The sequence below is a fragment of the Rattus norvegicus genome, chromosome 4, assembly GCF_036323735.1.
Source record: "Rattus norvegicus strain BN/NHsdMcwi chromosome 4, GRCr8, whole genome shotgun sequence".
NCBI lineage: Eukaryota > Metazoa > Chordata > Mammalia > Rodentia > Muridae > Rattus > Rattus norvegicus.
Window position 1 is genome coordinate 33,783,202 of NC_086022.1, and position 24,830 is coordinate 33,808,031.

The window sequence follows — 24,830 nt, forward strand, 5'->3', positions numbered from 1 at the left end:
CACTCTAAAATGCAAAAAAAGAAAAATTCCTTTTATAAGTAAATTTCTTAAAATAAGGAAGATCCCACAGCAATAAATTTTTCATGAATTCAGATCATTTTAAACAGTGTTAATCATATTTGATTTCCTGTCATCCAGGTCTGTACAACACACAAAAAGAGATATTTAACCCTTGTCCCCTGTGGCCAAGAACCTACCAGGCTTTGGATAAGGTGGAAATTCCCCCTTAAAATACTCTCTCTCCAGCACATGGACAAAGAGGACACCCGCAGATGGGTAGACGTTCCGGTCAGAGTGCACCTTGGAGAAAAGAGTGTACACTGAAAGCAGACGGGGAAGAGAAGACACAGATGATAATGAGAACTGCCCTCCATGACTGAGTGGAGACTACAGAAGTGAATCTCACCAGGCAGAAATTGCCGAGGAAACCGAAATAATACACCGGAGAACTGTTAGTGTGCGCGTTGTTGGTTGCAAAGAGAAACAATTTTAGGACAAAGCACAGGAAAACTCTTCCGACTTGTGTTTAGAAACCATTAAGATACTGCACGAGTAAAGTGACATACGTTACGTTTAGTATTTTTAATTGCCATTAAGCATAAAGACATACAGATCACTTTGATGATTTGTCCTCCTTCAAAAATACCACCAACGCTATACGCTGAGGAAGAACTGACAGATTTCATAATTACTGCAGCCTTTCCCCCTTCCCTCTTAACAAAGCAAATACATAGAGGTCTGCGAAAATAACAAGCACTACTGGTTTCCAAAGAGAGGCGAGTCAGCCTCTATAACCCTCATCCGAAAATACACAGTAACTCTTTTATACATAGGAAGGCGTGCCACTTTCTCCATACATTAGCAAAACCTTTCCTGAAAACTATAACTTTATTTCATGTCTCCCAGTTTTGGCATACAGTAATTAAAACAGTCTAATCTATCCCACTCTGCTCCCTCCTAAATGAGCAGCGACAGCTACACAACACAGTTCTGCACGAATCACTTCTTTTTTTTTTTTTTTTATACGAATCACTTCTTTAGGTGAAATGGGACCGATTTCACGATTCCCCGTGACTTAGGACACGAGACACGAGTGCACAGAAATAGCTAAATTGGTTTGATTAGTTGCTACCTCTTGTTTTTCCCCTGATGCCATCGTCTACACCAACACATTCCTGTCATAACCCTTTGCCACCTCTGCAATGTCTTCTGGGATTCTACCTTCACGATTGGCCAGTAGAAGTAATTTTTAGACTGACAAATCATCTCAGCCCAGCCCTCTCCTTTAGTCACTGATGGATTTGTAAATGTGGTAATTAACCTTAGGAACCCCAAGATTACTCACACCAAGCTCGCAAACTTGCTAAAAGCCCTGCGTAGCCAAATCACTTACAGTACAGTAAAGGTTTTAGTATTAAGAACAAAACAAAAAACTCCAAAAAATGTTTCTCCCCATGAGAAAACTTGTCCCCATGTTCTGTGGCTAGCTGCCCCCCTCCCCACCAAAGGAAATGAACTAAAACATTTGGCCCACAGTTTTATGCATTCATAGCTTGACTACTTAAAGCACCATTTCAAAATCTGTGGGATAGCCAGCCAGATGTGGTGGCGCATGCCTGTAACTCTCTCTGTCTGGAGACTGGTAGGAAGGTAGCTTTGAGTTTAAGACAAGCCTGGGTTACAGAACAAGTTCAGGGTAGCCTGGGTTACAGAGCAAGATCCGGTCCCCAAACAAAGTAACCACAACAAAAATGCCATGCAGATAGATAGATAGATAGATAGATAGATAGATAGATAGATAGATAGATAGATAGATAGAAGCTGCAAGATAGTTTAACATGGTTTGCAGAGAGAAACTGACAAGGTTGGCACTGAACTATGTAGAGTCCTCCCTTGGCACTTCCTATTGCCAGCTTCTACTCAAAGACTATTTGCTCACGTTGGGGAATGATAATGCCATTCCAAATACTAATCACTGAATTGGAGAAAAACTGTGATGATGAAGAGGATGATAATCTGAATTGTTTTTGTCCCAGCTCATGATCAGGTGTCCAAAATATCAGAAGGTTCCAGAAATGTGAGGACCCTTTCAAGGGACCATATCCCTTCTTCCCACAAGGTTACCATCAAGTTCGAGAGATCAACATCTTCTTAACTAGGTACTGCCCCAGAGTTTTAGTTGTTCAGGCAATAATCTGCAGGAAGGGCTGACTTGGGAAGGATCTGGAAAAAATCAATAGATTTAATGTTTTTCTTAAGAGTAGGTGTTTACAACCCAGAGACGGGTACTTGGGCATTTGGGCCTTCAGCAATGAAAACGTGTGCATGCCATACTGGGGTAAAATGGGGACCCTTTAAAGGAATGAAGAAAGCTAAAGATGCACAATCCTCGGGCTCATGTCAGAGGCAAACAGCCGAGAAAGAATCGAATTGTGGAGAGTTTCAAACGCCTGGTGAGACGTTATTTTTCTCTATATTAAAGATGCTAAAATTTCAGACTGCAGCTTCATACCCAAAGTACAGGAATTACTTAGAATAATGTAAGTGAATCTCTTCTGAACTTATCTGATTTATTAATCTCCTAGAGACAAAACAAAACAAAACAAAAACAAAAACAAAACAAAACAAAACAAACCACCGTGCAGTGCAATACTGAGCTTTATTTTCCTTGTCATTTTTTTAATACCTTGAGGCGTGTTAAGCATATTTAAATAGGTTTATTGATACCTGTGGAATGAATGAATACATTCTAGCACAAAGACGGTGCAGAGACAGACACGGGTCTCATGCGAGGGAGCTAAATATAAATGACACTTAATTTAAGGTATAGTATTCTGTGGATTACTATCTCCATTTCCACCATAAAGTAATAGCCTCTCTTAGTGTTTGCTACGGCAAAGTGATATATGTCAGCTTGTGGAGCAAAAGGAAATGTTTCTCATGCTAAATAACACTGCGAAAATAATTCTATTTTCTATATAGCCCTCATAAAACCTAACATGAACCCATTAAAGGGAACCTATCATTCCATATCGCCCCATTGTGACTAGTATAGAACACCTCAGACTCTTGCAGAACAAAACAAACAAAAACCACGTCTTCAATGCACAGAGTTAATCCTCAATCCACCGTCGCCCTCTCGGGCTTCAAGATGGCATGCACATTGTTTTTATTCACGTGTGCTCAATTGCCATTCTGCAATCTGCCGAACTGCATCCTTGCTGGTCAGTTACCTTGGCAACTCCACAGTAAAGCCTGCTTCACTTTAAGTATATGTGCCGCTCACTGGAGAAAAACATGATACAGATGTAGGACACACTCATCATCCAGAAATGGAAAATGACTAAGCCACTATGTTTTGTTTGTAAAAAATAATACTTCCTTTCTTTATGGCGGGTTTAAATTATGGGTAACCTCACAGCATTTTTTGAGAAGAGCCCTTTTGCTGTTCCTTTTGTTATTGCAAAACAAATAGCTCCTCCAGAGGGGCTATCGGGGCAGTATTTACACCTATGCTTCTTTTCGGAAGCAAAATGGCATACAGAATTTGAAGCCCTGGGTTGTTGTTGTTCTTCTAAACATGAACTATGCCAATAATGCTCACGAGGTCTGCACAAACTACCCAGGGAGGCTGCTACCTGAGGCTAACACGCACTGCATTCACAGGTGCCGAGGTGGGACCCACCAACTGTAAACTTAAAACACAAGCTTTTTCTTAATAACTATCCCAGGAAATGAAATGTTACTACCCTAAGAAACCACAGCACTAAGGCCTGAGCACCTTCCCAATATACCTGTGTACAGCACTGTACTAATCAAGCCAAGGTCACAGGGACTGGACTCTCCCTGTCTTACATGGCTCTATAATCTTATACAGCTGCAAACTCATTACCTCGGCAAACGTGCCACTGGACACAACTGAAACTTAGAGCCAGTAGCCAAATCCCTTTGAATCTAACAACATTACTGGGCAAAACAATTAAAGCAAGAGTTCGAACCATGGTGCATCAAAACCACCATCTTCACATAAGAAAGACGGTTATGGCTGTACAGATTAAAACTTCTGAAATTGCACTGCCATAAGCAAAACTTCTGAAATTGCACTGCCATAAGCAATAGCATTTATCTGAAGAAAAAAACAAACAAACATAAAAATCTTGTGTCTGAAATCAAGAAGAGGCAAAAGGAAAATAGTATTAGAAAATAATGATTTCAGTATTTTCCCCCTTCCCTAAGCTCCTATGTCTCTCCTTGCCATACGGCCATAATCTTATTCACAGAAGTATTCATTGCATGTTTTAGTCACAGGGTATATGGAAAGGTCAGGGCATTTCAACAACTCTATATTATGTGACAGTAGCAAGCCAAGAATCAAATAATAGATCTTGACAGCAATGGCAATAAAGTGGGACCTCACGCGCGCTAAATTGTTCCTGTCTTCCTTCGCGAGGAATCTGCTAGAAATGTTTTCTCTGCGTGGAGGGGGAGATAAGCTTCTGCATCGCTGTGCACTTTCCTCACATGCACATCGAAAACAGAAGCGAACACTGACAGACTTCACAAACACTGAAGTTTGAAAAGCACCGCGTTGCCGAAGAACCTCTAACAGAGCTTCGCGATTGCTGTGCAGATTGTCACTGAAATGTAAACAGACACACATGCCGCCCCATCTTTACAAAGGGGCCCGAGAACACTTACCGGACCTTTTTCTGCGTCATTAAGAACAAGGACACGGCCATAAAGATAAAACAGACACTGAGTGTCAGGCCGGAAAGTTCCAGCTATGTTTAATCTTAAACCTGTCTCCTTTTGCAATCTTTGAAAAGAATGTCATGAGTTATTATCAATAAGCATGTCTAACTAGCCTTTGTAAGGTACCAATGATGTGCACGTCTCTTTCACAGGTCCTTCATCAACAAATGGATGACTTTAAAAGAGCCACGTATATGGTCATTTTCTCCTTTTTTGAGGTTTAGGAGGATTGGGTAAAATCTCAGTTTACCATAAACCCACAGAATGCAGCCTGTAGAAGGCTGGTGTTCCTAAGGTAGCAGCAGTTGGTCCTCTTTCATAATGCTGTAAGATCATCATTTCGCACACCAGTTACCACATGCGGCTCTATTATACAGGGGGCCGTATGGACTGTTGGGCTGCCTGTCATTTACAAATCACACGAGTGGGTCCCAGTAGGCTAATGCATTTTAAGGTTGTGTGTTTTATAGATTTTTGTTTTCTCTGCCTCCCCCACCAGCCCCCGGCAGATGAGTTGTCAGCCGTCATTTCTCATCGCTATCAGTATGTTTTCCTATAGCCGCTTCTCTCCCCTCTTACGTTTGCAATTATTAACCCGATGTGGGTTTAAAAGCCAGACTAGCAAATAAGGTAGGACGGCATGATAAATTGAGAGGAGATACGTGCTGTTTCCGTGTGTACCGTGCTCTGCCAGATGTGAAAAAAGCAGAAGCCAGCATTTGAAGCATTAGCTGCCCAAGGACCCCTTTGTGATGTATTTCCTGGTTTCCAGTTGAAGCCATACACCCGTGAATAGACTCTTAATATCCCCGGGATAGGGTCATTACTTGAGGCAAAAGCAGCGTAAACTCTGTGCAATGTCATAGAGTCAGAAATAAATAAGTGTACAATTGAAAATCTTAATTCAATCCAGAGGCTATGTATACGTGAGTTGTTGAATCAAAATGAACATACAACATTATGCGAAATAACTTCATGCCTCTTATGTGGGGGAACAGACCTGCAGAATTTAAACACAGGTTTATGGATTAAGTATTACTCTTAGCAGGAGTAACCTAACCAATTTAAAACATACTGAGATACTATAATGAATCGCTTTCGTATGACAAACTAAAAGTTTGTTTTTAAAAGCATCTCAATTTTATCAGCGTCCAATCTTAAGATGTGAAGTCACTCATTTGTTGAGGAGTATCACAAAGGTACTTTGGAGACAAATCATTTAAACAAGACTGTGACAGAGCCGGATAACTAGATGGATAATTACAACTGTGCACAGCATTATCTTAATGGCTAGCACTACCTGGAAGAAATTAAGTAAAGAGTAAGAACTTGAATTTTCAAAGATGGTCAGGCTATGAGGAGAGTGCTGACCAGCCACCTGTCTTAACACAACTTTAAAAAGCACAATTTGACCTAAACAACTAGGTCTGAAAATCCTGAGAAGCAAACATTTTAAGTGCTAATGGGGGGGAGTTCGACGCCCTCTCTTTTTCCTTCATACTACAGCTTTAACGGGCTTCACCGTCTCTCAGAGATGCTGAGTCCCTGCATGAGAAGCACCGAGAAGAGCCAATACCCAGCGGAATGGAACAGACTGAGCGATGAATTCCTTCGGCTCTCTGAATCAAGATAACTCATCTTGGGATTTCCAGAGCTTAATACATTTATGAATTCCTCCATAATCCATTTTTTAACAAGTCACTACAGCATTCAGATTGAAATTTAATTATTAAACCCGATAATTACTGTGGAAAAAATATTTTAAAAAATCTTAACACCCAACCAGGTATGCAACCTGCTTTCATTTTTTTTTTCCTCCTCTCATTCAGATTTATGCAAGATTTGATTGATCCGGCCTTAGAAACACTGGCTTTCGATGGCGAGCGTTTCTCCACTGTCAGCCCTTCAACTCAGTGTCTCCAAGGCAAGCTGGCCACTCATTTGGAGACAGGCAGCTATTGTTTCTCTTACAGTCACCGACAGCCCATGCCTAAGCTGGACCCATCCTACAGATGGACGGCATTAAGATTACCTCTTTGCTAAGAATACAGTAATTTCTGTTCATGTGGGGGCAGAAATCAAAGCTTGGCTCTTTTTGTACAAAAACGCAGAAGAATCTCTTCATAAAAACTTTCCCTCCTAGATTAAGTCATTTATTAATTTTTATAAATTGGAATTATCTTAGTTATTATCTAGTCAAATCTGTTTCCCCTTTTGCATGTCTGTGTGTCTAACCATGTCTTCAATGTCGATAGGAAGGGGCTGCTGACTATTGTTAATGGGTGATCAATAGAACACAGGACTCAGAATGCCAAAAAGTTGAAAAGGGTTTTGGATGTCATGCTATCAAGGCATGCGAATATCTTTGCTAAAAGACAGATCAAAGCACTGCTTCTGACCAACGCATGGCCCTAGCTTCCTACTCAAGCCAGGACTGACATGTTTTTGTTTCCTGAAGAAGTTAGGCTTTACTGTATAGACGACAAAATTAATCCCAGAGGGACTAAATGATTGTTTCCCGAGCATAGATCCAGACTGACGGAATAGCCACAGAGCTTACCAATTTGACAACACAAAACCCAAGTTAACACAGTTGGTAGTTAACCATTCTGCTACAGGAAGACTCCCTAACTGTCTTAATGATTTCTCTGTGATTCATAAAGATTCAAACCTTGATCAGATGATCTAAGCTTCTAATTTTGGTGGGCTATCTTGATTACACTTCGGAACTAGAAAAGACAAGGCTATAAGCACAAACTTACAAACTCAAAGAGGAAGAAGCCTCCTTAGTGGTTAGCGGAGGCCTCTTAGCTAGAACTTAGAAGGAAAACCTCACGCTCTTGTACATGGTCCTTTAGAGTCTTGAAATTTCAACGTTTTTCTCCTGACTTTACCACCTGTCAGAGGCAACAGAATATTTTCAGCCTAAGGTACCTCCTGATCCTCTACAGTCGTGGAAGCAAAAAGATCAAGAACCATACTCCTACCTTCAAGTCTCCCCTACACACACGGCTCTCTGATTTACTTTTATTTTGTATGGATGTGTGCGTACCTTAGTCTGCACATGTGCTCTGAACTGGAATTACAGCACTCGTGAGCCACTCCCAAAATTAGACAAAATATTTACAGCCATTTTTTTTCTCTAAGTCTACAAAGACTCTTTCAAAATGAAATCATTAATTGTACCTCTTAGTGTTTTTTAATGTTTTAAATACATTCTAATAAGCACACTTGAACAATTCTCTAAGTGGTATGATGGATAAAGGGCAGAGGTTAAAAACACGAGTGATTTTTAGTTTATAAAAAACAAAAATAGTGGACTAACAACACAAGAGGATCCCAAGTGTTTTAGAAGATTAGGAAAACAAAGTTTTATTTTTTTTTCAGACTCACTTATTAAACACTCACTGACACAGGACTAAACGTAACAAAAGAACACCGGGAGCAAACACTGACAGCCAAATGGACATTTACATTGATAGCCTAAACTCACCATCTTTCTTCCCAGCAGCCATTTTTCTGCTGATAATAAAACTGTTGGCTTGTTTGGTCTTCCAGTTAACTGTTCCATTTATGCCATCGGCACAGCTTAATAAAAAAGCTTTTCAGAATAAAACAAATGCACACAGAGACATGAAATGAATGTCAAATTAAAAATTACCACCACAGATTCTGTTAACTTGGTTCAGACTACATTAACTTCGGCAACTAGCAGCTGAATTCCAACTAGCAAATGCTTGTTACATGCCAATATGGGGAATCTATAGGAGTAACAAATAAGAAAGTCATCAGTCCTGCCCCACAAGGAGCTCACAGTCTGTGAGGATTGAACAATGGCTTCTACACGGAAAGGTTGGTTATGAAATGACACCTGTGTTGTCCAAAGAATGGTCAAAATCACGAGGGCCATAGCAGGGCTGGAGGGGAGACAATTATCTCCTGCTAGGGAATTTTCCATTACATCAACTCAGGGTAGAGTTTGGAAATATTAAAGTGGCTGTGATGTGCAGGCTTAGATAGGGCCCAGAGATATACGGGAAGACTGGAGGGGAGACAATTATCTCTTGCTAGGAATTTTGCATTACCTCAACCCAGAGTTGGGTCTGGAGACATGAAAGTGGTGGAAAGCAGCTGGGGGATTAGGTGAGGTCCAGAGACGCACGTGGTCTATGGAAACTGCCACCTCAAAGGTAAAGGGAAGACACAGAGGCGCCAGGTGCAAGACCCGAGGGAGATAATACTGAATTCTTCTAGATAAAGAAGGGCCGCAGATGGCTTTGAAGGTTTGATCTAGGACGCTACTGGCCAGAGGTAGATTAGTAAGCCCAGAAGAAAGGTTAACTTCAGGAGAGAGAGGAGACTCAAGTTTGGGATATGTGAAATCTGGGGTCCCGGATGGACATCCAGGTGAACCCACCTAAAAAGACAGGGTTACAGGTCTTGTTCACAAATAGATATAAAGGGGCTTCAGGTACAGATTTGAAGTCATTTCTCTTACAGGACTGACGACAGAAGCCAAAGTTACAGTGAAGCTTTTTGATGACAGTCTGCCCCCAGAGAACACATTCGAGACCCTAAACTATGTGGTGGCTTGGAACACGGACACCACCTGTTCATCCTCTTTCTCTTCATCCAAACTGCTCACCTCTCTGCCCTTACCCTTTAGATTTCATGGATTTAGCCCCCATTTTGCTGACACTACTCTCCCTTCTCACCATCTCAGAGAAGGTCCCACTCTGGGTTCAACACAGCTGCAAATCCCCTAGTGCTTACCCTGCTGCACATTCTTCTAAGTCTGAAATACAGTAAGAAAGAACACACAGGGGCTGGAGACATGACACAATGCTCAAGAGCATATGTTGATGTTTAAAAAGTTTGGTTCTAGGGGTTGGGGATTTAGCTCAGCGGTAGAGCGCTTGCCTAGGGAGCACAAGGCCCTGGGTTCGGTCCCCAGCTCCGGGGGGGGGGGGGGGAGTTTGGTTCTTAGCACCCAACTCATGTAGATCATGACAAGTGAGGCCAGGGAATCTGATGCCTTCTTGTCTCGTCAGGAACCTGCATATTCATGGTACACATACATAAACCCAAGAGTTCATGCATACACATAAAAGAAAGGAATTAAGAAAGGATGCATAAACCAGCAGGGATAATAAATGTAGACTGTGTTAATATACATACTTAGATAGCAAAATCAGAGAAAGGCTCCACAAAGAAAAGACTGGGATAGTCACAGGTTGGACAACCGAGTCAGAAATGCCACATGCGCCAATGAAGGGAGATGCCAAGGAAGAGGGTTTGACCCCTTGTTACCAAAGGACCAGCAGATGAGAGCATGATCAAAGACGACTAGCTTTCGAATGGAGAAAATTTTATGCGTGACTCCTTGAAACCGTAGTTCTAGGAGCCTGGGGAAGGGAAGAAACCAAACCGCAAAGGTCAATATGTAGAAGCTGCTGGCACAGTAAGGAGGGGAGTCAGAACTAGGATGCAATGTAGGAGAATGATGGAGGGTGGGGTGAGGAAAGAGTGGGTCACGCTGGAGAGGGAAACTGGGGTTCTATCCATAAGCTCCAGGAAAGATAGGAGGAGAGAGCAAGAGAACAGAGTAAAGAAAACAAGACACAAATCCAAGAAAAGTAGAACAAATGGGGCCAGAAATAGACAAGGTAAATTAAAAAAAAAAAAAAAACAAAACAAACATCCTGAATGAGAAAGTAAGGAAAATAGAAGCATCCTATAGAGTCTTTAACAATATTAGTGTAAAAAGCCTGGTCTCCATCGCGCTGTAGATTATATATGGATTTTCTTTTCATATTAACTCTTCAGCGAAATATTTAACCAAGTAAATTATGAGAAATACCAAGTTCCCCACATTAAAAAAAGAAAGTGATTAAAAACCTAGGTTCTGGCTGGGTTTGGTGGCTCATGCCTTTGATCCGTCTACTTGCTGGTAAAGGCAGCTACACAAGGAGGTAAAGGACAGCCTCCCTGCTTCAAAACAAGCAAACAAACAAACCACACAGAAACTGAAGTCATTAAGGTTTGAAGGAGCTGAAGGGGCTTGCAACCCCATAAAAACAACAATACCAACTAACTAGAACTCCAGGGACTAAACCACCATCCAAAGGGTACACATGGACAGACCCGTGGCTCCAGCTGCATATGTAGCAGAGGATGGCCTTGTTGGGCACCAATGGAAGAAGAAGCCCTTGGTCCTGCCTAGGTTGAATCCCCAGTGTAGGGGAATGTGGGGCAGTGGGAAGGGGGGATGGATGGGAGGGGAACACCCTTATAGAAGAAGGGGAGGGGGACGGGATAGGGGGCTTATGGACAGGAAACCAGGAAAGGGAATAACATTTGAAACGTAAATTAAAAACATCCAATTAAAAATAAATAAATAAAAAACGATCAAACAGGGGTTGGGGATTTAGCTCAGTGGTAGAGCGCTTGCCTAGCAAGTGCAAGGCCCTGGGTTCGGTCCCCAGCTCCGAAAAATAGAAAAAAAACAAAAAACAAAAAAAACGATCAAACAAACAAAGTCTTATGGGACGTAAAAGTGAAGGACTCTAAGAAACTACCTGACAGGCATCACTTTTGAGCTCTATAAAGTTAGGCAATCCGGCTTTATGTACGAAATGGACAGTCTTACGAGTGACTTTCCTAATAAGTGGTTGAGTTGCTCTATGACTGAAATTATGAATTTCTAAAACTAAATGAAACACATGGTAGGCATCCCCGATAACTTAAATTTTAAACAAGATCCAAGACGCTAATAATGCCTTATGGCCCCACAGTCTCCCCTCCAGGAGCCTCCTCGTTATTAATTTGAGAGGCAACGTGGCTGTTAGGCACTTATACAGCCCCTTCAGAATAAATGCATCACTTGTCCCAAAAGGTTTATAACAAATAGACATGCAACACATATCCACGACTCCCTCAAAGAAAGTCCAGGTAAACGGACTACACAATTCCAACATGTGAGTCTCATAAATAATCGGAAGTCTCAAAGACCGACGAACATGAAAGAATATGGGAGAGTAGTCTGACTTCTTTGTTAGCACCAAAACAGGAGGGGCCCAGCATTGAAAACCCCTGCCTTCTTACTTCCAACTAATCTCTTGGAACAATCAGGACATCTGAGTCACCGCTGGCTTGTGGAGAAGCCCGCCAAAGAGACTGAGAAGCAGATGACCAAGGCTGTTTCACTTTCCAGGACAGCAGCATTTAGATTTTACTGGCAGACCCCAGTAAACAGCTTTCAAGTATTGTTTCACCCAATTCTTGCAAACCCAGGTGAATCTATCACTGTGTTTGAAGATTACAGAGACTTAATCTTAAAACCCAAGGTAGTAAATCCAACAGGCAGATACCCTGGAGCTCTCCTCACTTCTCAGCTGACTGGGTGGTGAGTCATCACAGAGGAAGCTTGGGTTGAGAAACCAGATAGCACTGGCTTGACTCCTTCCTCCAGTCTAGTGAGGCAGACTTCAGACTGTGCTGTACATAAGAGTCACTGTTGAGAGTACACACGCAAAACTACATGCATGTACTTTACAAGTGAGTGGTTCCGTGGATTTATGTGTGTACCTTTAAGTCTGTGAGACTGTGTCCACGCGCTCTCTTTTTCAGAAGGTGACCAACCTATTCTAAGTGTTGCACTTACTTTGTGCTCTTGGCTGGTAAACTCATACCTTATGCCATACTTCCCAGGCCCTCTACAGAGATAGCCTGATGCCTTTCACAGCATTAAAAAAAAAAAAATCTAATTAGTGTCCCAATGGTCAAGGATTACGGCAATAGAACAGCTGCATACATCTCTGAGGTGCTTCTGCTTCTTGTGGGCCGCAGTCCTTCAAGCACATTCCTCTGTTTTTTTAACGTAAAAGGAAACCGGGCCTTTCTTTTAAAGTGTGTGTACTCGGGTGTGTGCGTGTGTGTGTGTGTGTATGTGTGTGTGTGATATGTGTATGGGACTAGGCATGCCAAGTTACCCATACAGAGAGGTCAGAGGACAAGTTTATACAGTCAGTCCTCTTCTTCCACTTGTAGACAGGCTTCAGGGACATTACTCAGGTCTTCGTGGAAAGGCACCTTTAGCGTGGCGCTACCTCACTGATCCACGCACGTTGGTTTTTAACCAAGTTCATATTAATTCATATAATATCTGACTGACCTCAGAAACCGGAAGCCTGATGGATCTCAATAAAAGGGTAAGTGCGGTGGCTCTGCTCACCAGGTATTGGTATCAAAGGTAAGACAGAGCACACATGGTTGCTTGGACATTCAAGTCCTCCACATGCCTTAAAGAGAAATCTCACGAATGTAGAAATAATGGTCTGCTTTATGCTTGACATCATGGAAACTCTTAACTAATTTCTAGTGTTAAAATTCACTGTAAACCACACACTGACAACAACAACAACAACAAAAAAGATTACCCACTGCAGGGGTTGGGGGGAGCTAATGTTTGGTAGCTGTATTTTCATTAGAAGACCAATGAGGGTGTGTGTGTGTGTGTGTGTGTGTGTGTGTGTGTGTGTGTGTGTTAGAAAAAATTTTCTTTAAAAAAAATATCGTTCAGTTTAACAAATACCTTTCCTATACACCACTTTTCAAGAATAAACCTAATATGTAAAATAATGTCGGCCTCTATAGACAGGTTATTAGACAGACTCCAGAGGTAACAAACTGTCTTCAGAAATCATTAAAGGGTGTGACTCCTGATCATTTGTCACAATTCCACGTACAAGGCTGCTGCTCTCTAGTGGGTGAGAGACCACAATGGCAGAGAGTGCCGTGTATCCTGCAGCTACGCCGAGTACGGTCAGAAACTGTTCTCGGAATTTGCTGGAGCCTCTGTGGTGTCCATAACATAGCCACCTCTTCAGTGCTTCACCTCCCAAAACGTCAAATCCGAATGAATTGAAAGGTGGCTCGTATGTCCTCCACCTAGGTTCCTAGAACCCACACAGGACTTAAAAGTTCCTCTTAAGGTTTTCTGAGTCATTTCAGAGGCTCGTCGCAGCATAACGAGTTTTCCTCTGGTCCCGGACGAGCAGTCTCTGAAGAGAGAATATTGCTCTTTCCCAACCTGGGTAATTTGCAGACTAGGGGAAGAGGTTGTTGCAGTTTAATATAAGCAATTGAAGAGCTGTGAATAGTGACTGATTGCTGATGAGCTAATCAGAATGACAAGGAACAGAAATAATAAATAATAACTTGCTCAGACATCACTGTCCAAGTAAACAGCAGGACATGTCAAATGAAATTTAATCTGATTAGCACACCCACCTCACAAGTGAACTAGCAACGTACCAGGCTTCTCTCTGGTCCCTGCTTCAGCTCTCTCTTTACATATTATTCTACTCTAAGGCTTTGCTGAAGTTGTTTGTGTAGCTCATATCTTCCACGGCAATTCCCTTTTATGACTCTCACCTTTTTTATTTTCCTTTTCTAAAAATTTAACTTATTAGCATCATGTGTGTGTGTGTGTGTGTGTGTGTGTGTGTGTGTGTGTACACGCACATGTGCCTGACACCTGTGGGTGCATGTACTTGCCACAGTGTGTGTTTGGAGATTAACAGAAAATCTTGTGGAATCAGTTCTCTTTTCTCACCTGGATGTGAGTTCCAGGGACTGAAGGCAGACTGCCCGGCTTCATTATCCGGCAACAATCAACTTTACCCACTGAGTCATTCACCAGGCCCTCTCCCCTTCGCTTCCCTTCTGCCGGTTTCTTTACTACTTATAAAACTTCTTCAGCTTTTTATTTTCTTTGTCTCCCTTTCGTACCAAAGACTAACTTATTAGCACCCATGTTTTCAGCGCCATGCTAGCGAGATCCTGAACTGTTAATACATGTACACACTGTTACATGTTAACTGGCTTGATCCTTACACAAACGATGTGAAATAGGTAGCTCGATTTCACAATAAGGATAAGAAGTCTTCGGGAACACCGTCACCAGTCACACTGTCACCGGTCACATGCTCCCTAAGTCGCAGGATTGGATTTTGAACCTGCTCCGTGGCTGACTGCAAAGTCACTGCCCCCAGTTCGTCAACCCTAACCCCAAACAGCTTTTAAAAGATGCGATGTGTAAGCGGGGTGGCCTCATTTCAGACACCCTTATTACTTCTAGCATATCGACTGTGATATACTTTTTGCTTCTGGGGGAAGAAATCCATTGCTGGATCCCTGCATTAGAAATAGCAACAAGTTAAGCTTCTGCTCTGTAGTAGAAATGACGCTGGTGTACTTCTGTGTGGAAATAAACACACGCCACAAAACAACTCATTGACAGAAGAAAGTCAACCTATCTGTGAGAGTCTAGGAGGGGAATGGCTCTTCTGAGAATGTCTCCCAAGGCCCGAACAGGGGCCTGAGAGTGTGCTTTTAGAAGTACTTGCTGTGGCTGAACTTTTAAAAGTTTAAGATTTAAGACAAAAAAAAAAAAAATCCTAGCAGAAAATGAGCAGCTATTTAATATAATTTAAGTTTATTTGAATTTGATCATTTTAAGCAAAGCAGATTATAAGACATAATGAAATAAAATAACACAAATGAAAGGAGATTAAAAACAGGTCCAAAGAGTGTTGGGGATTTAGCTCAGTGGTAGAGCGCTTGCCTAGCAAGCACAAGGCCCTGGGTTCGGTCCCCAGCTCTGAAAAGAAAGAAAAAGAAAAAAAAAAAAAACCACAAAAAAAAAAAAAAAAAAAAAAAAACAGGTCCAAAGAAAGGCAGTGCTTAGTGTGCGAATCTCTGAAGGGAGGCTAGCTGAACTCAAACTCAAGTTCTCCCACTGGTTCTTAAATGCTTCTGTGCCCTGGCTTCGTCCTCTGCTACGGGTAGAAACAGCGGAATTCACGTCACAGAGGCACAGTGAGTACTGATTGAGAGAATACACTCAAAACCTTTACGACGAAAGCTAGCACAAAACACTAATCCCCAAATGCTAGCGCTAGTGCTCACTATCAACTGGTGTGAGGAGACACTTGGGCTTCTTTAAAAGGTTTTTGTTTTTTTCCTTTACCTTCAGTCAAAAAAAAAAAATTATCATGGCAGCCTCCATTGTATGATGTTCTCATTTCTTTCTACAGTTAGGTGGACAAAATAAAATCCCATTTCTAGGGCAGGCTTCAGAACATTCTGGAGGCATCTCAAAAACACACTTAAAATCCAGTGCCTCCAGCCCTGTCAAACTCCACCCCATTGCCTCCCAGGGCTAAGAAGGTATCTGGGCAGGTCCTCTGGTTTGACCCTTAGTCAGGGAATTCTGGCGACTTGCTGGCGACTGAAAGTCGCCTTTTACCTCTTTGAAGAGACCAGATGCACTGTGAATTCCATTTAGATTCATCTTCTCTGAGATCCCATGAACACTTAGGTATTTATCCTAAGGGAAGAATGCAGCCAAAGAGGAAGATCTGCCCGTGTGCGCACGGCCCAGTTTTGCACTAAGCACAGTTTCAAGACTAGGTGAAAATGAAATTGCGATTTTTGAAGGAGTAAGAGAGACCAGAAGTTACTCTTTCCTCTAGCTAAGGTTTCCTGTTTGCCCAAAAAACTTAGAAGAAGAGTTGTTCTTTGGCTACACGGTTCTATCTTCTGCAGGTGAAATGGTGGATGAAAAGGGGGAACACAGGGACCTCTAACAAAAGGCGCCCAAAGTGCATATAGTGGCTATAAGCATTATTACTATCTAATGTCCTCATCTGAAAGAGGGAGGGCTGTTTTAGAATGAAGATGGTGGGTGAAAAGCAGACCACAGACCCCCGAGCGCTAGGGGAAATCCGGAATGCTAGTGCGATCTAGTGGAAACGGATTAAAAAGCAGAGGGTCCCTTGTGAGCCACTGGGGTAGGGGCTTGAGGCAGCAGGGAAGATTCCTATTTGAATTTGAAAATTCAATAATGCTGCAGTACACCTTTTCCAATTAGGAGGCGTCTAAAGGAGTCTCATATCACATATTCACCTTAAGCTGTCATTAATTGTCGGTGTTACGGGAGCCATGCTTTCTAACTAGAACGCATCCTAACACTTTAATCGGGAAGCTGTATTTTACAAAGGTGCCTTCTCACAGCCCTGTTGTCACCTTATCAAGGCCATGCACTGGCCACAGCCTGCACTCTCAGTTGTCTTGGCATCTTTCCCTGTTTTATTCATGTGGAACATATCATTGTACACAGACTTAAATACACCATGCTTTACCAAACCTGTGACTGTCTCCATTTTTTTTTTTTCATTTAGAGCACACTTGTACCTGTGTTAAAACTGCACTGCTTTCTGTCCTCTGGGTCAGTCATAATTTATTCACCATCACTGTGGATTCGACGGGACCACACTCAGAGTGGAGAGCCTGCCTTTCCGATCTGACCGCCTTCCAGAGTTACAGAGACCATCAGGCAGGGGACAGAAATGTAGCAAGCACAACCTCCTGGCTAACAGCCTCAAATTCAATCTTCCATCAAATTTCACCCCTCAAAATCTTCCTTCTCTTTTCTTTTCCCTACCTCTTCCACATTAGCCTACAAGGTCACTATCTCCAACTTGGATTTAAACTGCCTCCAGTAGCAAACCATTCAGACTCCTCTAACCTTTTCTTCACACAGCAGTTAGAGGACTCTTTTTGAAATGCAAATCTGGTCTTGTCCCGCTCAACCCCCCTCTGAGAGCTCCCATTGGTGTTAGTACAAAGATGAACCTCTTTAAGGTGGTCTACTAGGGTCGGGGAAGATTGGCTCCTTGACCCCGCTGGCAAGCGCCCTTCCCTGTCTCTTTCTTCTCTAAGCACGTTTTATTTAGTGTGCTCTGGCTGGCCCAGGACCTCCGCAGCCCCTCAGGGTCACAAGCACCTTTCCTGACTCACCTCCCTAACATTTACTCTCCTTCCGTCCTTGGGAAAAACTTCCTCATTTCTTAGAGTCTAAACAAATCCTCTGCCGAGGCAGCATTGAGCTTGGTCCCAGAGAGTACAATCTTATCTGCGATTATTTGATTAATCTTCACACCGCATAATCCTGAAAAGAAAAACAGCGTGATTCATCTTTTTCAACTCAGTAGGGTTAAAAAGTGGTATAGCTCAGACCACCTATTATCCAGCATCGGTTACACTGTCTCAAAAACACTCAAGATGCCCCTAAAAGTATAAAATAATTCTTCATTCTTAAAGTTACCAAGGTTTTTTTTTTTCTTTCTGGTTCTTCATTATTATCATCAACACCACAATAGATATCCAAGTCTGTATCTTTGAACACGTCCACCAGTTTACACATAGGCTAAACATTCAGAAGGAAAACTGCTAGACCAAAAAAAAAAGTATAATTCAAATTCTGATAAGATATCTAGCAGCCGACTGTGTCACTGGTCTTTGATTAGAATCAACTCTTTAATGACTGAAAATAAAAGATGTCAGAAGTGCTACATTGATTAACTGTTGCACGGGAGAGAAAAGCCGGTATCATTTTACCGCCTAGTAAGAAACACCGATTTGCTCAAGAGAGAAAACCGGAATCCTTAGGGCTCAAGTTTCCTTTGCTTTGCATTCAGAGGTAAAACAGAAGCTTTAGCTCTTTGCATACTGCTGGAAAAAAAAAAACAGGGAAGTAAAACACCCCCGGTATAACTGTTCTAGGAAAATTAACTGTGATCTCTTTCAAATTCAGAGTGAACTCCAATCTCCATGATAATCAAAATGGTGACCAGATGAATGAGTAAAGAGGCGAAGAATGGGAAGGAATTTACACCAAGGCTGCCCATCTCCCGAACAGTTTTGAAACCAGCCGTTTCATTTATCTGAAAAGAAAGTCTGTCCTTCCTTGTCACAACAGATGCCACGGATGATTCCCGTGGTACAGGCTGCCAAAGATTTATTCTAAATGTCTGATTAGCCTAAGGTAATTAGGTAGAAAGTGAGTCCTGTTAAAGATGATTCTTAAATAATGAAATACATTTTAAGCCACTGACATAAACGTTAAATTAAAACCCCTAAGCGAAGATTTAAAAGACAAAAACAAAACAACAACAGCAAAAATCTGACCAGAGCGAGCTAAGAAAATGGTGCAGCCTTTACTAATACATTAATGTTCCTGAGAGCACAACAGTTGTCACGCCAGCAACAAATGTTCATTCAGAAGCTACCTCATCATTTCCCAAGATAACTAGGTTTTAAAGCTTAAACATTGGGATTATTACTTTGTGGTTTAGGGACATGGGCAAGCCCTGCACTCAAGGAATTGCAAGTAGCCGCCTGTGGATCAGGTGAGCCTTGACAAGCTATAACCTCACTTTTGAGAGTTTCTCTCCCGGAAATAGGAGCCGAGCCAAAGAATGTCTGTGGCATCCCCAGCAACTGGGAAGACAGCCACGGCAAGCGGCTGTGTGTATTACTGCAACCTCACAGAAGTGCATGGCACTGTTACAAAACGAATAAAAAACAGTGAGTGAGAGAGAGGAGAAAGTTATTTAACAGTAAAAAAATCCACTCCATGCAATCAGAATGACTGTGGCTCTCCTGCTGACTTCTAACCACTGGAGCGGAGAAGAAAGTTCCAGGTCTGAGGCAGGAGTGAAAGCGGTAGGCGAGAGTGGGCGAGCAAAAACCACAGAATCGCTTCCCTTTTCTTCGCATCTCTGACAGACCCCTCTATAGTTTGCAAGGTTCCCGGTTATTTGATGCAAATCCTATGAAGTCAGGAGTGCTGTTCAGTAAAAGAGGTCCTGGATGGAAATCCAGTAACCTCCACAATTACTTTGGAACAAACATGTCTCCCAAGTTAGATTCGGTTATCAAAATAAACAGTCAATGGGCAGGTGTACCCGATAAGGAAGAAAGATTTCCCCCAGGACATAGTGGGAATGTGCACTCGAGGCAGGCAGAGAGCAGGCTCATCCTAATAAGCAGTTAAAAGCACACAGACTGGAAGTTACATTTGTTGATTATGGTTTTATGGGGTTACTGAAAAAACAAAACCCCTCAACTTTATTATAAAGTGATAGATACCACAGGGGAAAGAGGGGTTACTGTCCCACATCTCTCTAAGGAAGTAGAAGGCGAATACCAAGCTATTGGACCAGTGGCCAGCATCTTGCCTGCCAGGTAACCCTGGAGTCCCCAGCATCCACCACCACTTGGCAGGAGAAGTCAGCTCTAGACCAGGCAAGACACCCTGGAAGGAAGAGAAAGGCAAAAGATGGCTCTGCAAAGACACTTAAGACTAGGGTGCTTGTCAGGGAGGAAATGGTCTTGTATTTCTCTCAGATTTTCCAGTTTGCAATGCAGAGGAGAGAGATACAAACTTGCAATTCATAGGACCATTCTTTTTAGGAAATTTACAAAAGGAGGGAAAAAAAAGAACCTGACATGTTTGTATATCAGTTACGCTAATATGGTCCAATGGTCTTCAAACCCCCCACTGCAAAAAGAGGTGAATGTTTCTGCTTGTGTAAAATAGCCGGAGTTAATTTTCCTGATGGCTGTACTGTTAGGAAGGTCTGGAGCGGGGTCTGCCTGCTCTTTTGCCCACTCATGCTCGTTCTGCCCTCTGAAGCAAAGAAAAGGGAGTTTACTTCAAACTAAACATTCCAGACCCTTTGAGAATAGCCGCTGTGATAGAGTTGCCAGATCCTTACCAACCCCACAGACTGTTCTGCAAGTTGTCTAATTTGTCAACTACTCTCTCCAAACTGACAGCCAGAAAGGAACACGATACTACAGATGGGTTTGATTAGAGCAAGGTCCGTTATTTTTATGATGTACGGACACTACAGTTAACATCACCATCTAACGTGTATTTTTATTTTTATAAGCCACACCATGCCATAGCTTCTTCCTGCTCTTCCTAAAGAACAAGAACCCCACAAAAGTCACCCTACTTCTCTTTAAATCAGTGAGTTATAGTACACTGACTGCTTGCAGCTAAGCACTAAACCCAAATGGTATTAAATTCTAAATGCTGCCATCTATTTGTAACAGCTATCTCTTTTCCAGTCACCCCTAAATTGTAAAGCAAGCCTTCTAGATCTTTGTCAAAATCATGTATACCAATGTTAAAGGCACTGTCCAGGGTAAAAATTTGTGACCCTACCCACATTTCTTCCTTCTTCAAATGCAATAACCTATACACACCTGGCCGGCACTGGTCCCAGCCAGTCTCCGGCTCAAACAACAAACCTGCTAATTAATCTGCAGACCCTCTCTCACAGCAGCCTACAGCCTGCAAACTGCTTCCCTGAAAGAATCACTTATCTTTCAAAATATGGTGTAAAGGACCCACACCGCTTAGAAGTACACATCTGTGCAAACACACACACACACACACACACACACACACACACACACACACACACACACAGAGCAAAGCCCAGGAAGGCAAGGAGAGCAGTGGGAATGTCTGCAGCAGGCTGTGACACTCTATGGAGTTTGCTATTATTATTGTTTAATTCATTGCTATCTTTACTACAGGTACATGCCTTTATAAATAAAACTTAACAATGAAAATCACAGAGAATTTGACTTGGAAGCAGTCCCTGTGAAATGGCTTTAGACCATTGAGAATCTCTTTCCAACCAGAAAACTCTAAGCAGAAAAATAGTCTCTAACAGGACTTGTTGATCACTAGAAGCCTCAGCCTCATGCTGCTTTCTTTCCCTTTCCCCTCTCTACTCCCCTACAACATTACATTGCTATTTAGACTTAATAAGGTGATAAGCTAGGAAAGAATAGACTAGAAATTGGGATAGTGAGGTTTAGAGAAAAAAAAAAGGCTGGATGGTATGCCCAAACGTTCGTGTGTGTGTGTGTGTGTGTGTGTGTGTGTGTGTGTGTGTGTGTGTGGTCCATCTCTCCATCTGCCTACCTTCCTCTGTTAGACAGGTTAGGAACATATGGAAAACACAGGATAGAGACTAAAAAAACAAGGCAAAGTGCAAAGGTTCCCTTCCAGCCCAAGTATGGACCAGACAAACCCAACCTGTGTCATCTGATTAACCGCGGTCCTGTCTTTCCACACTGAGACTAGGAAATGAGATAAACAGTAAACAGAATGTAGATTTACATGTTTCAAATAGAGACTATGGAAAGGTAGACTTGGAAAAATAAAAGGCTAGACTGGGTGGACAAATAGGGAAAAAGAGAAAAGAATCGGAGTATCGACTAGTTGTGGAGGGAAAGAAACACCATGTGTAAGCAACGCACTTAATCAGATCCACAAACTATCTGAGTGTTTGCCTTGAAACACTTTCAACAAGCCAGGGTGTCTCCGCTGCTTGAGCCTTCTCTTCAAGGGTGATTTTCACCCATGGGAAACTAGTGTTTGAAGCTGAACGAAAGCTATCTGTCTCACTCAGGTTATCTCTAGCCCGTTTTTATGGCGTGTTCATTGCTGTCTATAAAGTCTGTGAGACAAGTGAAAATTCCACTTGGCTTAGAGATATAATTTACTCCCCAGAAACAAAGTTATGCTATACACACAGGGTAAACCTAGAGCTGCTGGGTTTATGGCAAACTGTTATAATAATAGATTAAAAGGAACAATTTGAACCTTGGTTACTCTTTGAAAAGTGAAATTCTTATCTCGTTTAGAAATAATTTGCTCCTACTCTCCTAGAAGCTAAGCCAACGACAAGCAAAGAATAAGCACATTCACATCCCTACCGAATTCTCAATTAAAAGAATAAAATGTCCAAATAGGTAGTCTTATTATTTGACTTGTGAAAACTCTGCCTTTGCTTTGACCTATAAATCCTCTCACTCCTCTAGAACATATCCTAAATATAAGAGGTAAACCAACAGCATCACAGATACAGGTCAAGTTGCCATAAAATAGGTGAAATGTACCAAACAGAAGAAATACAATGTGCGGCCTCAAAATCCCACCCGGCGTTAAAGCAGAGTTCCCTCGCCCCACTGAAAACTTAAAAACGGCGGTAAAGCAAGAGAGGACAGCTCCTGAGCAAACTCTTAAAGAAAACATGGAGAGCGTTCAAACACAAAGGATGGCTAGTTACCTAGTGAAGTGAATAATACATAGGAGCACCGTGTGTGCTTCACAATGGCCCTTGTGAAAAGCTGGCACAAAATAATCCACACCGGGGAAATATCTAAAACTCACCTGGATAGTCAACGCCACGACTGTTTAAGATCTTATCTATCGGTATTAGGACATATTGGTACTTGACGTTAATTAAACCCTCAAGTATTTATTAATTTTGTCCATTCACTTAGACATTGTTTGTTCTTCCAGCTAGCAAGAAAGTTTTACCTAAATAGCTGGTATTGCCTTTTCCCGAGGAAAATTATAATTTGAAGCAAAGTTAAAAAAAACATTATGTGTTAAGTATGAAAAAAATCCTCAAGGATATTGATCAGAATTATAGCTCCATGTCATAATCCTGAGAAAGCGAGCCACGGCTCAGCTTGATGATTTGAAATACTTAGGTGTTATTGCTGTTCATATATACCCATCAGAAAACATTAATTTAATGTAGCTTATTTTCAAAGAAAATTGTAAAATGAGTGTTATTTGATGCTCAAAATCTACTACCTAGAAAGAAAACAGGGGGGAGGGGAGAGGGATTAATTTGATCTAATATTTAATTTTGAGAAAAAATATACACAACCCTATGGAAAAAAAAAACCATATTCTTCAGGTACCTCTGTTAGCATAGAGGGAAGTCTGAAAGGCAAACCATAGTTTTCAGGCACCACAGCAAGCCGAGGATGTCACAGGTGATCTTGGTTGCCTTACTAAAGTACCCTCTGGAATTTGGACCATGAGAGAATTACTATTAATACAAAAACACCAACAAAGCCATTTCCACTTTTTAAGCCATAAGTAAATAAATAAGTAAAAAAATACTGGTTAAAATTTTGAATGAAAAAGTCAAATTAGTTCAAACCCTGAAAGGTGGGTGATTTTTAAAACATGGATTTTCCTTATGTTTTATCCATGTCTGCTGTAAGTCTCATTTGTTAAAAACCAATGCTATCAGTGAACAGCTAGGTGAATTTACTTTGGGGAGAGAAGAAACTGCTTCTAAGCATATGACAGTCCCGCAGTCATCCGAACAGGGACTGTTAAATAAACAATGTTTCAAAATCCTGGAATCAGTCTGTGTTGCAGAAAAAGATAAACATTTTAAAATTAAAAAATGATTATGTTCGCCCAATTTCCTAGATAAATGTCTTTCGCTCTTGGAAATCTGCATTTATTTATTTATGGAGGTCAACACTTAACTTCTAATAAGTAGATTCCCAGTAAATGAATGAGTTTTTTGCTTAATGCTAAAAAGCTTAATGCTTTGTACAGCCCAAGGTCCCTTCTACCTTGTCGCACACAATGGGTCAGAGTCTTGTTTTTCCTCTAAGGAAAGAAAAAGCTGTGGGAATGTTGCTGAAATAAACTCAATTTTAGTCTTGAAAAACAAATAGGTTTCGCTGTGGTTCATAAATCCAACTCACTTGTAGACAATTTGATTTTCCTTTTAACCTTAACTTTTTGGACAAAGATTAGCAACAGATTGTTAATTTTCTCCGCACCTAAGACTCTGAGCAGCTTCCGCGGGAATCCGCATTAAGGTTTTATTTCACATCCTTTCCCCGTCAGCATTTGAATATCTTGTTCCTTTGCAAATTTCCCTAACGTTAAAAAAGATTTTTTTTTTAAACAGGTTTATATCAATCGAACCAAGCAAATGCTTGGAGCTAGTCTCGGTGACCTGTTTCAAGGGTTTGAACCCACAGTTACTGCGCCCCAAAACATTCATTCACCCACAAGATTTAGAAACACATAACGGCGCGGGGGTGGGGGGGAAGCCGAGGTCTCTGTGTAAACCTTGTAATCACCTCACAAAGTCCGTAGCTGAAAGCTTCCAAAGCCGGCCAAGAACATTGGAAGCATCTACAGCTGTTTTCAATTGTTCTTGATTTCCCTTCGTAACATATTTAGTAGGGCAATGGGTGCTTTTTGCAGCATCTCCGGCCCCCAGCCATGGTTGACCCTGACCTGAACACCGCCGTTTGGCTCCCAGAATTTCATGATCCTGCTTCCGTGTTCGGTAAAAACCTAAGAAAAATCAGGTTCG

The 24,830-nt window shown here is 41.7% G+C and overlaps 1 protein-coding gene across 14 annotated transcripts in view; it reads right to left on the minus strand.

Annotated features, from left to right (window-relative positions):
- The window catches only part of Sgce (sarcoglycan, epsilon), a 70,842-nt gene that overhangs the window by 45,136 nt on the left and 876 nt on the right, over positions 1-24,830 (minus strand). For 5 of the 14 annotated variants that reach the window (XM_039107993.2, XM_039107992.2, XM_039107990.2 and 2 more), the window contains exons 2-3: positions 8,246-8,353; positions 198-320 (exon numbers count right to left, since the gene is read on the minus strand). The exons of 4 other annotated variants lie outside the window; for them this stretch is intronic. In XM_039107993.2, coding sequence (XP_038963921.1) covers positions 198-320; positions 8,246-8,353 — 231 coding nt within the window. The remainder of the gene's footprint in view (positions 1-197; positions 321-8,245; positions 8,354-24,830) is intronic. 5 more of the 14 variants (XM_039107995.2, XM_063286431.1, XM_039107994.2 and 2 more) reach the window with 1 other exon arrangement.